At 42.2% G+C, this 16,652-nt stretch overlaps 1 protein-coding gene across 1 annotated transcript in view; it reads right to left on the reverse strand.

Annotated features, from left to right (window-relative positions):
- Positions 1-2,603: 2,603 nt before the first annotated feature.
- SIK2 (salt inducible kinase 2) overlaps positions 2,604-16,652 on the reverse strand; it is a 97,168-nt gene continuing 83,119 nt past the window's right edge. Inside the window, exons 10-15 of the mRNA XM_074976756.1 lie at positions 13,362-13,584; positions 12,013-12,297; positions 11,683-11,846; positions 10,375-10,488; positions 8,986-9,077; positions 2,604-6,571 (exon numbers count right to left, since the gene is read on the reverse strand). Of these exons, the coding sequence (XP_074832857.1) occupies positions 5,986-6,571; positions 8,986-9,077; positions 10,375-10,488; positions 11,683-11,846; positions 12,013-12,297; positions 13,362-13,584 (1,464 nt within the window). The 3' untranslated portion in view covers positions 2,604-5,985. The remainder of the gene's footprint in view (positions 6,572-8,985; positions 9,078-10,374; positions 10,489-11,682; positions 11,847-12,012; positions 12,298-13,361; positions 13,585-16,652) is intronic.

Here is a 16,652-nt window from a genome sequence, read left to right on the forward strand (position 1 = left end):
GTTCAGTCTCAGTCTTTTCCCAACCATGACCCTCCTACTTAGGTGGAATCTACGAGTGCCTTTTGTTCCATTTAGGCATAGCAAGGAGCTTTGTCTACCCTGCCTCTTACTTGACAAGCCATGGTTAGAGCCCAGTACAAGCACAACACTTGTATCTATAGCTGATTAGCAAACATGATCCCTAGACTACTCTGCACATTTGCAGGACTCTGTGATGTTGTGTATTTTCCCTACTTCAGTATTGTCTCTAATAGAGCCACCCCTTCAGTCTTTTGTTTTTTCTAAAACTTCCCATGTTCGAGTATCTTAAGTTTCCTCCTAATAATGTAGTTTCTTCTATCATCTCAGCAGGCTCCCATGATTCATTTTTATAGTCCCTCCCACTATCAGGGGGACCCCTGGGATTGCCAGGTGTATTCTATAAAAGCAACAACATACAGCTCCCTTGAGCCTTAGGGAATTGATGCTAGGAAGAGAGAAGTTTCTTTTGAAGGTAACCCAACTAGGAGGTAAGGTTTTTAAGAAAAATTTCATATCTTTTGTTATACCATAGTTTTTCTGTCACCAATGAAGAAGAAGAGAAGTGAAGGAAGGTAACTGGCAGGATCCAAACAAAACTGCAGACTTATTTCTCAGTCTTTTCCTAGTTTTTTTTTTTTTTTAAACTTCCTCTTTTTGAAAGAGGGCAAAAAAACCCCACTTTGCCACAGGAAAATGAAACTCTTGTAAGAAGGAAGAACCATATGAACATGGATTTTAATAAATACACAACTTTAGATAGAAAAGTTGGCTGCTACAGTCAGAGCCCAGAAATTGCATCTGGTACCTTTTGCCATTAGCTCTCGACCTGTGACTTGGTTTGCATTTCTCTTGATGAGTGTGACTTGAAGGTGGGGGTTGGGGGGGAGGATAAGCACCCTTGTACATTGTAGCTCTCTTACTCCCAGAACAGGTACAGTCAGGGCACCTGAAACTCCCTCCTAGAAGGGGTGGGGGAATTGTTCTTTGCACCCTAACTCTTCCAAATTGGATTGAGTAATACAGATTTGCTAAAATTCCTCAAATAACTACTAGCAATTGTGGGTTACAACTAAACTAGCCTGGATTTGACAGGACTATGCATGCTTATGTACAGCTGTGGAAGTTAAATCTGCAGTTCGGTTGAGTGGGTGTTAGCCTGACAAGGGCATTATATAGATAACTTACTCATATTTATGGAAATGAGTTGTATTATAACTATCTCTTGTATTAATCTCTCATCCTTGCTAGAGCATTGCATGGTTTCCAAACCTTTATGGTTAGTAACGTACAGCCTTCCCAAGAAACAGCTCCCAAAGCCTTTTCTCAAATTGCTGTAGACACTATTTGCCCTTCTAATTAACCTGGAGTAGAACAAGGTAGAATTTTCCAACCAGAAACCTTTCCTGCAAAACGTATATGGGGTGGGAATTGTATCAACAATTCTTTTCACAGGAAAATGTCAGCTGATGTTTTTGAAATGAAAGTTTAAAAATAAACTTTGGAGCTTTCATTCTGCCACTTTCCCCTTCTCCAGTGCCATCAAAAGCAAAAGAATGAATGCAGTTGGGTGGCTTATTCCCCACCGTTGTGACTTAAACATTCTCTATGCTGGAAGAGAGGCAGAACTAAAGGATTTCACTCTTTCTTTTGCCATTTCCAGGATGTAGCTTTTTCCAAAGTTGAGGAAGTTTTAAAGGGTGGAAAACCAAGTACAGGCCACTGGATGCTAGTCATTTTATTGCTTTTAGGGGGAAAAGAATTATGAAACTCCTGTAAAGTAGAAACAGAGGTAGCCACATTAGCCTGTACTCTAACAAAACAAAACAGCCGTCATGTCGCACTTTAAAGACTAACAATGATTTATTCGGTGATGAGCTCTGTCCCATGAAAGCTCATCACTTAATAAATCATGTTGTTAGGTTTTTAAAGTGGGACATGACTGCTGTTTTCCTGTCAAGTAAGAACTGTTCTATTACATCACCTAGAAAATGGTGTGCGTCAACTCCAGATCTATCTGGAGTTGTGTAGCTTACATCAACTTTTTGCTGTAAACAGACCCTACTGCTCAATACTGTTTAAGAAAGAACTTTTGTTTTCCCCTATCAGGAAAGTTTTTAGGAAGCTCGTTTATCTAACCTGCACAAAACTGTTTAAGTCATTTGGACACACTGGTTATTGTTCCGTGAATACCTTGGGACTTAACGATGCTTTTAGCTTAGTAATAAGGAAAATTGGTTTTGAAGAACTGCTTTCCTTATGGAGTTATCAATGCAGTAGGTTAGTGATCCAGATGCCTTACACACAGGTTGCCTTTGCTGGGAATGGGCAGTAGGGAGATTGGGGCCCTGCTAAACAGGTTGCATATAAACAGAGAAATGGGGGTATCATGTAAGGCTGCGAATACAATGTCTTCCTTTACATTTGTCTTCTGGGGTCAATAATATGAAAAAAAATTGCATCTTGGTATCTCGGCTACAGCCTGCCATTGGAACAACTTCAAGGTAATGCTCCCATGGTGATTGCTAAGCTTCTAGCATAGAACGTTTCTGGTGCCAGAGCAGCTCACTAACGATTTAAAAATGAAATGTACACTTCCTTTATTTTGTATTAATACACTAATTGCTTTACAGAGTCCAGTATACCAGTTGCATGTAACAACTACAGATGAACTTGCCCAACTGGAGCTCACAAAACTAGTGCATTTATCCCAAAGCAAAGACTAACCCCCCTAACTCTTTAAAAAAATACATTAAAGAACGTACCACACACACATATTGCACTTTTTTCCATATGAAATTTTTACCCCATATACATCTCACCAAAGTCTCTTCAAAGGAGCTTGAATTACAAGATACTGAAGGTAATACTTAACTATACACAATCCTCTAATGTTAGACATGAAAGACTTGAACAATAGCAACAGCTTTGAAGTTGTATCAGTACAACTAGTGGTGCCCAAGGAGATAATCTAGTGTAACATTAGAAATTCTTTATTCTAAAGAAAATTATGTGAAGTGTTAGAGGTTTTGAGTTGAGGGAGAATCATGTGAGCTACTTCATGTTCACAACATTGCAAATGCTTTAGCTCCCTAGAAATCCGCATTCTAAAAAACTCAGCAGTTTAAATGATTTGGGACTTTCTGGTGAAGAAATTACCAAACTGAGTTGAAGGAGAACAGAATTATGGTCATGATGTGATCTTTGTACCCCTGGATCCGTGTCAGCCTATTATGTACAGGGTTGTGCGGGTCCGTTGTGCAACTAGTTAAGTGGCAGACCATGTTTTGTAGCCCAACTCCCTGTGCAGAACTGTGCCCTGAATTTATTGTTCATGCTGTGGAGGCATTTCCACATCCATGTTTTGCTTCTCCCTTACTCATCTCTCTGGGTCCTCAGCTTGACCTCATTTCCAGTAATGTCTGCTTAATAATTTGCTGCCTACTCTTCTTCCATCTGCCATGGTGAGGTGCTTAAACACCTCTGGCCTGGCCCATCGTTCCCCTTCAACATTGCCAACTGGTTGCTCTCTACAAGTTAAAATCCAGGGGCTGAGCTTTGAAGATCTTTAGTAACGTTTGAAAAGCTGTTTACCCCTTCTTCAGACAGGCATGTCCATGGATGAGGGTGGGATGCCACTATAAAGGTTCCTATACATATGACACGAAGTCACTTTTAAAACAGCCTGTAGATCAGGAGTTTATGTTACAAGAGAAAACCATTAGTAAACCTCTTTACCATCTAGCTGTAAAAAAAGGGGAAAGTGCTCATGGCCTCTAGGCTGGGATTCCATGAGTTAGCTTGCATGGGATTTCAGATTTCTCACCAGCAATGAGTGTGTTGTAAACACCAAGCTTGGATTGAACAAATCTGACTGCTTCAGAAGAAGTGGAATAGTGACCAATATTCCACAATACAGTATAAATCTCTCACATCAGTCAGATTAGCATATCTAGAAAATAAGGTGATAGCTGGCACCAATCACTCTTTCTGATTTAAAGCTGACTAATGCAGTTTCTTTTGTCATGTTCATGTCAATATTGCATTATTGCTCTGTGTGCTGGCTGCTTATTCTTGGGTGAAGGAAAGAAATGGTTCTGCAGTCTGATCATTGAGGTTTATAATGTGAAATTAGTAGAAGTCAGAAAATCTGATTATAAATTTACTAGGCTTTTCCCCAACATATCAGGAATACTCTCTTTGCTGCCACCAATTCAGCTCAGTGCTTCAGTAACTTTATGCAGTGACCTGAGAACTTGCCTAATGGACACTGTAAAGTGATATCCTGGTTTGGTGGGGTTGGGAACTTGCAGCAAGACTTTGGCTTGAGAGCAAAGTCACAGCTGCAAGTTTGGCCACTGAGTAGTGACAGATACCGATGTCAATATTTGCATATCTAGCTCCTTTCCTTACTTGGAACTTAATGAAAAGGAAAAACATCCAGACACCAGCAGGTGTCTTTCAGAAGCAGCACCTGCTTCTCTGCTGGTCTTTGTGCTTTAAAGAACCTGTGTTGTGCTTGGTGTGCATCTGCTCACAAAGGGCCTACACTCTCCAACTACAGTGTATGAGGCTCTGCTTTGATGTCTCATACTAGTCAAGCACTGGAGACAAAACCCAAATTACAGGGATGACCCATATATCTTACGAGTATTTTGTGAACCACAGGGGTTGGAGATGCAAGTATCCATTGAAACAGTTATTATAGCAACAGTTCTTGACACTAAATATTGCTGTAATACTTAAAACATTTCACATCTAGAGAAGCAATCATAACACTAAAGAAGTTACACTGTATTCCACATGGTGGAACACATGCTCTGAAGTGACTTTGGCTTCAGCATGGATATAAATGGGGTATTGGCTACTTTCTTCAGAAAAAAAGCATATAATCTGATAACCCAAAAAGGCACAGCACTATCACTTCACATGGGGTTTTTAAGCTCACTTTGTTTTTCCCTTAAGTTCTAAAGCCTAAATCATTGTCCAAATATACAAAGCTTAATAAACCACCAGCAACGCATACTTGTAAATTCAAGAGAGTTCTTTTTTTTAAAAAGCGACAGAGAACTGATGTAGCCTCTCCAGCGACCAGAGCTGCTCCAAGGCAGAGGCCTCAACAAGAGGCTGTTCTAATGCTACCCTGGCTGACCTTTTTGATAGTCATTTGCTGCAGTGTTAGAAAGCCTCTTGGTGTTTCTTGGCTGATTAACTTTTCTGTTAACTGATCCTTTTTCTTTGGAGTATTCTGTACCCCATTCACAGGTCTCTAAAAGCACTGCAGTGCCGGATGTCACACCTAGCTATCTTTTGACTAGGTCAGAGTATCATTTTGTCAAAGATCCAAAAACTTTCCATAGTGGGCAATTAGGAGTTTTTTGGCAAGTTTTGTGAAACCCTGTTGCTAGCAGGAGGATTTGGAGTCTGTTGGGAAAACACCTGTTGTCCTCAGACTTAGTGGACTGATCCAGAATCAGTAGCTTAGAACAAGTGCAACTTTCCTTTAAATCCACAATGCACCAAAGTTTTCAGGAGTTCTTGATTGCCTCCATATCACTCAAGTCTGAGGTCCAATGGAAAATGTATTGCTTTTATTGCCAAGGAGGACATAACACACACACACATTCCCCTTTCCTTTGCAGAGTATCCAGTTTTTGAAAGGGTTCCTCTCCTTCCTTTTGAAACATCCATAATATCCTCTCTCTGCAAACTGGTTGTTTGACCAAATTGCACCGTCCATTTCCCACCCCTGCCACCAGACTTGTGTCACGGCACTGCCAGGATGAATCAATAGCATATAGCTTTTAGCTGTCTCCCACAAGTACCGATCAGGTAGCTTTTACATCTCTCAGTAGGTGAAGGGTTGGGAAATAAGCCATGAATTTTAGGGTGGAACAAAAATGAAAATTCACATGCTTTTCCTTTACTTCACCTGTCTTCAGTTCCAAAGTTAACACTGCAGGGTGGCTAATTCACCAAGACATAGCCAGTATGTTGGGGATCAACAGTCTCCATCATTTCGCAGTCAAAAAGTCCTGGCAGCTCAGAAAGGGCTAACGCCTCGTAGTTGGACTGAGACTCATGAGGTGCTGAGCTCCTCTGACCGTCGGGGGATGCTACATTGCTCTGCTGGGCTGGGTTCATGGAATACTGGCACTGATTTGAGTAGTCTGGCTCAGAAGAGGCGACGCCTGGCATTTCACAAGTCTGATACGAATATTGTAAGGACTGTGGTGGTGGCTGCTGTTGCACAAGAATCGGAGATGGTAACCGAGGTGGGCTGTGGAGCTGCGATGGTGGCAAGGATTCCAGCTGCAGTTTCTGATACTGGCCGAGGAAAGGGTCATATTGCATTTGTTCTGAAGAAGGCTCCATAACAGGGCTCAGGGGCTGTGCCAGGCTGAACTGTGGTGGCGGCGGTGGCTGCTGCTCCTCCTGGCCTGGAAGTGGCAGTTGACTGGACCTTGGGTATGAGCTTTCAGCTATTTGCATCTGGTTAAAATAAGCCTGCAGCTGGGACTGCTTCTGAAGGAAGAGTCTCTTCTGATGCAGCCTGAATCAAGGACATCAACAGGAATTATTTTCAGTCTTTCTGAAATATTAATACTGAGTGAGCAACTTGTCTAGTAATTGCTCTAGCAGCAATAGCAGGAGGGTAGCGAAAAGTACATGGGGGTCCAAAACCTTTGAGAGCGCCAATTCCAAAACTGCTAGTTTCATTTGTAATTGAACCTAGCTGTCACTCTGCTCATCTGCACACTCAACACTTCTCTCCTTGCTTCTTAGCAAAGGTGTAATAGCAGAGACAATGCAGTGAGGTGTCTCCAGTAGTAAAGTTATAGAACAGATTTGAATGGACTAAGGAATATTAGCCTGAAGAATGCACATTAGACTGCTTGGCAAATTAACGTCCCTTGTGCACTATGCAACGCAGCAGATATAAGTGATTGGAAAAAGCCCACACCTCCCTCCTCCCCCCAGAAAAAGGCTTGATCATAACAAATTCTCTTTTACTGTACTAACTTACATCCCACTTTCAACAAAAATGGTTATCTGCTTTTGCTTGTTTGCCACTTGGTAAACTGCAACTGACAAGGAGTCTCCCTAGTGACCAGTGTAAATTAGTGAAATATGACTGTGTGGCTATTGTGTGACCTGTATCTTCTCCTTGGATATTCACAAGCACCAATGCTCTTCATATCTGACCAACAGGAAGGACTTAACACAAGAACCTTTGTTTCATGGCTACCATTGGCAAAAACTGGGAGCATCACAAAAGCGGGTTCTCCGATCAGCAAATCTGCACGGCAACCAGAAATATGAAGTCTGGCTAGTCTCTACAGCATTCAGGAAAGGAGGTATCCAGGCAACTGTTCCCAGTTCACCTAATCTAGGTAGTTTATATTTCCTTACACAGTGCCTTCTGTTCTTTCAGACATAGAAAAAGTATATGAAGTTGCTTTACTTAGCAAGACGTCAGCCCGAGCTCTCAAACAAGAGTTGACGTTACCCCTCAACTCCCCAGCTGCTGTTGGCACTCGTTCCAGATATAAAGGGACAGTGCCAATTACATGCCCTCCATTTGTCCCAAATCCCTCTACCAGGGTGTGTAGAATAAAAGCACATAGATTATCTGGCTATGTCTCACTAAATTAATTCCTGACCATTGCTTTGTACATTGGTGCACCTTAATCCTTCCTCTTCTCTGCCTGCAGCACTCAGTTGAGTCTCTTGAGGGCTGTAATACTTTTCATAAATACTGGAACTAGAAGGAACCTTGAGGTCATCAAGTACAGTCCCCTGCACTCATGGCAGGACCACACACCATCTAGAGCGTCCCTGACAAGTATCTGTCTAACCTGCTCTTGAGTATCTCCAGTGATGGTGATTCCACAACCTCCCTGAGCAACTTATACCAGTGCTTAACCACCCTGACAGGAAGTTTTTTCTATTGCTTTTGTGCTATCCTCGGAATGAAGAGAACAATTTTTCACCCTGTTACTTGTAACAGCCTTTGATACTTGAAAGCACTTACATCCCCCTCAATTGTCTCTTTTCCAACCAAAACCATTTTTGTCTAATTGTGACTGTGGGGCCACACCCGTTCTAACTTTTAAACTATGTGGCTCTTTTGCATACCACTCAGACAGGTTTTAACTGACTGTCTTGCAGGCTGCAGGGTTTTTTTGCTTTTGTATCAGTTTTCTTTTACTGCTGTTGAGCCCAGCAATGGAAATACACAGAAAACAGGGAAAAAGATTACAAAACAAAAAGGGTGGAGGGAAAAAGTTCTCTTTCCATCTAAACTCTGTTCTCGTATTCTTAAACAACAAGCCAGATCTCTTTCAGAGAAGTGTCATTTTTAAATTGACTTTCCCTTGCGTCTGTCCCAGGAAATCTCACCTAATAACTATTTTGCTAGTCTTTAAAGTGCTACTTGACTGCTTTTCCCTTATGATGTGTATAAAAGCTTGACTTACAGGAATTCCTCATGTCCCTTGTGGTAAAATGATCTGGGCACAGAAAAAAAGGCAGGAAACACTCAAGAGACGGTCAGGATTCCAAGTGGTGAAACACAACTGAGTCACGATAAATACTGTAATACAGGCTACAGACATTTTCACCGGAAACTGTGTACAGATGTACAGAAACAGGACAGCTCTGAGTACAGCCCCCAATCTGTCTCACAAAAAAAATCCCTAATCCTGAAAAGCCACAATTTGGATGAAATCAACAAAACCAGAATAATCAGCAAAAATGGTAAATGCTTATAAAGCCTTGCCAGTGGGTTCAAGGTGACTTTTAGATGAGTTTTCCTGTCCCGGGAGTGTCCCTATTTTCCTATCAGTCCTGAGACGCAGTTTGATATAAATGGCTCCCTTTGAACTGCCAGCCTGGGTCAGACTAAGGGCTCTTGTAGCCCAGCGTCTTGTCTTCTGACTGTGGGCTGTGCTTGGTGCTTCTCACCTGTGCTCTTGTAATTGCTGTTCCAGGCTTCGAGGCAGTTCTTTGCAGTAGGGCTGGCAGGTATTCTGAGCTTTTGATAGCAGGCTAGGTTTCTGAAACAGTACCGAAAGATGATGGATTTAAAAGATGAAAGTCCCTATGTTAAATGCATGATAGTCAACTGTCCCATGAAGTTTCAGCTGGGGAAGTACTTGTTTATCTTATCACAATATGTAGGTTTTTAAGAGAGGGGGAGCAGCATTTTACAAAGTGCATGTGTGAGGTTTGGATGTCTAACTTACTAATTAGCACCTGGATTTGCAGAAGCACCAGTTATTAGTACTACCCAGAAGCCCCAATCAGGGATCAGAATACTTATGCACTCGGTACATGTATCTAAAATGGTATTTGCCCCCAGATAACTTCCAAGCAAAGTAGTCTCCCTCAACTATAAATTAAGCTTGTGTGAGATGGAGGTACTCTGTACAGTAGACCTCAAGGAGCTGCTGCCCTGACAGAAGCAAGGAAACTGACCAGCACGCTGACCAGGTCACTTCCTCTTTCCTGGGAATAGTGGACAGCCCATAACCAGGCTCTGGGCTGCCACCCCTCTCACAAGAGACCAGAAACTGACTAGTGCTGCTGCTCTGATCAGTTTTGGGTCCCCAGGAGTGGCGGGGAGCTGAGAACCAGGGGACAGCCTAGCTCCTGGCTCCCCTCCGCTGCTGCCTGGTTCCCAACTACTCCTGACTTGTGCAAACTGAGTTATGTGAGGTTGCTGAGGAATGCAACCTTCGTGTAACTTGGGGGGGCCTACTGTGCTTTGACAAACCAAGCCCAATGTCACTCACGTGAGAGACCCAAAATATTCTGAACTACTCAGAACTCAAGCACACTTGAGAATGTTGGTCTGTTTCTACTTTTGAAACTTGATTCATTAGGTACTGACTGGTAGCAGTGGTTGATTTCAAACATTCTCTGAGGTTAGACTTGAGTGGCAATTTTTATTACAGAAGCTGGAAGAACTTGTTCTTCAAAGGAAACAATAAAAATAAGGAGAAATGTTACTCTGAAATGAAAAAGGACAGAGGCTTCTCAGATCAGACCTCGGTATATTGCCTTTACAGGGATGCAACCAAGAGCAGTGACCAAGAACTGACACTGAACTCCCACTGATTTTATTTGCCTCTGATTAGTAACTGGCTAAGAAAGTAGAAAACTAGCAGCATTAGTTGCAGCAACCAAAGAAACCCCATTACACAAGAAAAATGTGTGATCTGAATTTTTGCTGCTTCGCTAGTTAGCTTCTGTTCCACCCCCCCCCCCCCCCCCCCCCGGGAAAATAAACTTGGGCTAGATTGGTGTGCCCTATCCATTGCTGGCTTGCCATTATGGAGGCAGGTACCATACCTGCAGTCTATGTTGCAAGTACTGTGTTTCTAAGCTCTGCCTTCTGGATAATAACTGGGGATGCACACCATTAGGGAAGGCAGACACACTCTCCTGCTGCTGAGAGGCTTCCTCCTGGGAAGAGGAGACAAGAGCATGGGGAAAAAAAGCATCATTGTTAATTCCTCCACACAAGATACATTTTCTGCTTCAGCCCTTCAGGGAACAGCTTACAGACTGCCACAGCTGCAGCGACTGGGGCTCTAAAACGATGTGATCTGCAGGGCTTGTTTAGGATTGTTTACAATTTAGCTTTTTTTTTTTTTTTTTTTTTTAGAATTCTCCTCTATGCCGCATCATAGCAAAGGCCCACAACTAACTAACATGGAAAACCATGAGGTTGTGTCTGACTCATCTGCCATCAGATCCCCATGGCACCAAGACAAAGATGTTGACCCTGTGAACGTCTGCCCCTTTTCACAGTTTTAAAACCAAAGACAAAAGGCTTTTGATAGACACGCACTGGCTATAGCTCTCTCAATTCCTAATGGGCAGGATAGCTGCTGCTGGGACTGGAGAAGGAAGGATTCCTTGATTGACACCACAGCTGCCCCATGAGCTCTGCCGTGTCAGGCTTAATGACATATTCTTCTGAATGCATCATGACTTTCTAGCTTTCAGAGAGTGAGGAGTAGTACTTAAATCTCATAGCAAATAATAAGAAAGCATGGGGATTATCAGTTCCTTTGAAGTTACTCTAGAGCAGTTTGCAAGGAATACAACTGACCACCTATTGATTATACATGCTGATTATTCCCTTGAGCAGGTAAGAAAGTTAGAAAGCTAAAAAGTACTTATTTACATTTGCTGCTCCCTGTGTTATTGCAAACAGGTAAACAACAGAAAATGGTAGCAACTACTTATATTTTGTCTGGCAAAATAAAGCCAAAGGTGGCCCAGTGACATGCCATCAGCCATGTTTAAAATGATGGGCAGAGGTCATTTGTGTTAGAGCACAATAATTCCATTGTGACAGACCAGCATTCAGCTCTTTGTGCATCTAAAACATACCTCCTGTATTGTGAAACTATTGGTTGACTCTGAAAAGCCCAGAATACCATCCCCCTGGCTGCACAACATCGGCATACACTAACCCATGGGGGCTGTGCCCTCCCTTACACAAATGAGAGGGAGAGAAGAAAATTCAAACTGTCTCTTCGAGGTTCCTCTTGCTCTGTCTTTTATAGCATCAGCTCCTTGAGGAAGGGGCTTGTTTCTGCTCACAGCTTCTAGAGCACCAAAAACACTATATTGGTACTTCACACCCACCCGAGAAGGCCTGTTTACAAGACTCTGCAAGTGGGGAGCAGCTGATGTTAAGCTGGGCTCCTCTTCTGATCCCATCTGTTCATATAGCAGCTGGACTTTATTCAGCTCCAGGATTCCTTTGGTTCGTGCCAGATTCTGAAGGTGCTGTCTAAATGCTACAATTCCTGGACAAATGTCAAACAGAACAATGTCAGCAAAGCTCTTCAGTTAGCACAGCCAGATGAACTCTGGCACAGCCCAGCTGAGTCACATCAGCACTAAAGCTAGGATTAGGGCACACATGAGAATACGCTTGTGCGTAACTTCTCAGGACAACAATGAATCAGTTACCTTGTGTAAGGGATGTGTCCGATGCCCTGCGGCCCTCTCGGAAACTGACGGGCGAGCGGTTGTGGGCCTCTCGTTTTTGAGAGGACAGTGCTTGCATGGCTGGATTGGCAGGTCTCAGGCCTATGAAAGGGGGTGTCATTCTGGGTGCAGTCTGGTTGGCCAGCACCACTTCCTTCAGGGTTGAAGTGTCCTCAAGGAAGTTAAGATCCCTCTGAATTGATCCCATTTCATATTCTGAGTCAATGCTGCCCAAAGATGGGTTCTCATCCAAGGAGTAGACTTTCCCTGTGAGACATAACAAAAGCCAGATGAAACGGAAAGTGCAGTATTTAGGCGGAGTGCCACAGGTTTCAGCCATTTCTGACAGTATCGTCCTCACTGACTGGCATGGAGAAAGTAACGAATGCAGTAGCTTTTCTGTAACATGCTCAGCACTGAATGGGCTCACACCACTAAGTTTAAGGGTAAAAGAAATGAAATGGCTTGCAAGCAAGGTTGCTGTGCCCTTGAACATAGAACTCTCCCAAAGTGCTGTACAAACTTATTTCACCTACCATTGGGCTGAAGCACAGAACCTTTTAGCAGCAAACCGGCACATTACGTAACTACTGGGGTCATGAAGATGTGCATTCCGCATCCAAGTGAAACTGAAGTGGGAATTTTAGGAGGCACAATGAAATTACCTAAACTAGAACCTGGCAGGTTAATGGGAATCAACTCTTGGAGAAATGCAACGGGCTGATGAATGGTTAGAGGTCATTATGTACTTGGCTCCATAATCCCAAGACGGACTCTGGCAGAATGCCATGAAATCACCAGCCTTGCTTTCTTCACCACACTTTTTCTAAAGGAATTTCTGATTCAAGTACTGTCAAGATTCTGTTGAACACGGGAGAGCTGACAAGACTGTAGCCCAACTTGGCATCCCTATATCTCCTCACTGGCACTGAGCTGTCATAGAAACTAGTGGTTCTTTGAAGCCACAAGTATCACCTAGAATGGCCGGCTAAGCTTATGCTCCAACATATGTTAGTCTAAAAGGTGCCACAGGACTGCTTGTTGTTCTCGGAGACACAGGCTATCACAGCTACCTCTCTGATACTATGCTGAAACTCTAACTCTCAAAATTTTCTGCCATCAGCTACGCTTTCTACATTGCCATTAGACTTGATGAGGCTTGTGTCGCCCAGATGTGAACTTGCTCCTACGTTGACATGTCTGCCTCTAAGTAACTAACAAACAAAAAATGCTTTTCCTGATGGTTAATTTGACTCTTCAAGCTTCCTCCAGTCAGGCTTACACACTGAATTCAACTTCTGCAGAGACTTTTACAATTGATGTATCTGTACCTGGCATCATGACAAGCTGGTTGGTCACTTCTGCCAAAGTGTGACGTCTTTTCCCACAGCGGGTCGCTTGGAGGGCTGCAAATGCCTGTGCTGGGTCATCTTCTGATTCCCCTTCAGTCTCTATCCCCTCATCAATAGAGGTTTCCATCATGCTGGTAGGCAGTGACTGGCATCCCTTCCTGATCACGATAGGGGGGACAGGATCTAGCAAGCAGCCATTTACCTATGTGCCCCAGGGAAAGGAAGAAAGACAAGTCAACTAACAGAATAAAAGTATCAGAGGGGTAGCCGTGTTATGCTCTAAACTTTTCTGTTAGTCTATAAGGTGCCACAGGACCCTTCGTTGCTCTAACAGAATAAAGGCTCTCTGAAGAGTCAGACCTCTGTCCTGTATTATGAAAGTCAGACTCAATCAGTGTAACTTGCAAACTTCTGATCTACTGAGTTAAACAAGAGACCAGTTCAGAGTTCCAAAGTGAGGTTCCAAAAGAGGGGAATAACATTTTTTCCCTCTTCAGTCTGTCCATTGTTTAATTTAGAGTCTGGCAAAGCAATATTCATAAGACCAAGCTTGTTTTTTTAATTCTGCACTGTCTCTATAAAACTGCAAAACAAATAACAGAACAAGAAGAAATCTTGTGGCACCTTCTAGACGAACAGATATTTTGGAGCATCAGCTTTCATGGGCAAAGACCCGCATCATCGGATGCATGAGTGGGGGGTGGTTTCAGAAGGGCATTTAAAGAGTGGGGTCCCAGTGAGAGGGAGGGCCAGAGCTGACAAGGTCTATTCAGCAAGGTGGAAACGGCCCAGTATCAACAGCACTTATCAAAAGAGGAAAGAAGTCAGATCAGACAGGGGGATGTGAGCCTTTGTCAGAGTCTAATGGGGAGATATGAGCACCCAGAGCAGAGAAACTGCCTTTGTAAGCTGCGAGCCACTCCCAGTCTCTGTTTAATCCATGGTTAATGGAGTCAAATTTGCAAATCAATTGCAGCTCAGAGACTTCTCTCTCCATTTGATTTTTTGAAATTTTTTTGTTTCACGACTGTCACCCTTAAATCTGCCGCTGAGTGTCCAGGGAGATTGAAGTGTTCTCCCACAGGCTTCTGAACACTACCATTCCTGATGTCTGACTTATGTCCATTTATTCTTTTACGGAGAGACTGTCCAGTTTGGCCAATGTAAATTGCAGTGGGGCACTGCTGGCACATGATGGTATATATTATTAGTAGATGTGCAGGTAAAGGAGCCCCTGCTGGTGTAGTTGGTGTTAGGTCCTGTGATGATGTCACTGGTGTAGATAAATGAGCAGAGTTGGCACGGGGGACAGTTGCAGGGGCTGGTTCCAGGCAGAGAGTCATCTTTTGATAAGTACTGTTGATACTGGGCCATTTCCACCTTGATGAATAGACCTTGTCAGCTCTGACCCTCCCTCTTACTGGGACCCCACTCTAAATACCCATCTGAACCCTCCCCCCACTCATGCATCTGACGAAGCGGGTCTTTGCCCGTGAAAGCTGATGCTCCAAAATATCTGTTTAGTCTATAAGGTGCCACAAGATTTCTTGTTGTTCTCGAAGCTATAGACTAACACGGCTACAGCGCTGATACTTGTCAAAACAAATAAGGTCTCCAGAGGGTACTTGGTAAAGAGTCAGCAAATATGCCCTTTGCTAATTTATGCTTAACTGATCTTTTTAGCCATTTCTCTTGCCTTGTTTCTGCTCAGCCCAACTTACGTGTGGGTGTCTGGGACTTGCAAGTGAAAACAAAACATCAGTTCAGATAATTTTATATTTTGATTTCTTAATATTTAATAGGTATAAGGTGGAACCTGTGTTCATAACATTGGTCAGTACTTTCAGCAGTATTAAAAAACAGTTGCGTCTTGGAAGTACAATGGAATCTGTAACCAGATGCCTTTTGGAAGACTGGCCTACTTCACGTTTTTTCTTCAGGCAAGATTAGAGTAGATAAAAATTAATATTGGTTATTTTAACCTAGGTTTTGTTTAAATGGAATTTTACACTTAATTTAATATAATTTTCAAAATAAGCCAACTAAATTTTAATGTAGTTTTGACTGCCTCCGTTAAACTAAATTTGCTAGTTTAAAAAAATTACGACTGAAGTTTTAAAGAAAATCAAGCCACTGAACTGATGACAGTCAGCGGCTAAGTAACAGGAACCAGTTTCCTGAAGTGCTAAATCAGCTTTTGAGAGCAAGTAGCTTCTGCAGGTGCAGAGAGAAATTTTTTCGTTTGTTCAAATAGTTCAAGTTCATTGACTAGCTCATTCAAAGCTGAGAAATGGAATGAAAGCTGGAAAAACATAAGTGTGTGCTCTCTATCTATGAATAAAAATGTAAGAAAAGGGAGTGGATGAGATCTCAGAGTTAAAATCTTGGTGGACATGGTGACCAGAAACATTTAGTCCTGTTATTAACTACAGACACTTCCTTGAACAAAGCAGTCAGTTTTAAATGCAATTTCGATACTTAGTTTTGCTTATTTATTCAGCTCACATAAAATTTTTAACTAAACCATTTTTTTGCATTTTTAAATTAATTCCCCTTTCCAAACAGATACTGTTTGACAAGTCATAGATGTCGAACTGTTTTCTTTCGTAATGAAGTACAATTAACACATACAGATTTTTATATTTTTAACTGTGTAACTGCTTGAATATATAGAAATACAGTATCTTCATGGTTATCAAAAAGTACTAAGTGTAATATAGAGATTAAAACTTTGTTGTAAACTAACATGTTACTAACCAAAGACAAACAGCCTTTCTTCAAGAAAGTAAAATACAGATGCAATTAAAAAATTGCTTAAAGTAAATGTTTTGCTGATTTTAAAATCATGATTAGGATCAGTGATTTGATTTGATTGGAGGAAAGAATCATCAATTGCTCACATACACAATAGGAAAAGACCACCTATGAAGCAGTAGTGTTGCAAAGCATCTGGCGATAAAAGTGGGTCACAAGTTAAACAAGAATCAACAACCTAACTCTTGCAAAAAAAAAAAAAAAAAAAAAAAAAGCAAACATTCTGGATGCACCAGCAAGAATTATAAGCAAGACAAGAATGATTTCTATTCTCCTCTGCGCTGATTAGGAGTCTGGAGTAGTGTGTCCCGTTCTGAGCGCAACATTTTAGGAAAGATGTGGACAAATGGGGAAAAGCCCAGAGGAGAACAAAAAATGATTCAAGGTCTAGAAAACATGACCTATGAGAGAAGACTGAAAAAACTGGGTTTGTTGAGTATAGAGAAAAGATGAATG

Source organism: Carettochelys insculpta, chromosome 25 (assembly GCF_033958435.1).
Source record: "Carettochelys insculpta isolate YL-2023 chromosome 25, ASM3395843v1, whole genome shotgun sequence".
NCBI lineage: Eukaryota > Metazoa > Chordata > Testudines > Carettochelyidae > Carettochelys > Carettochelys insculpta.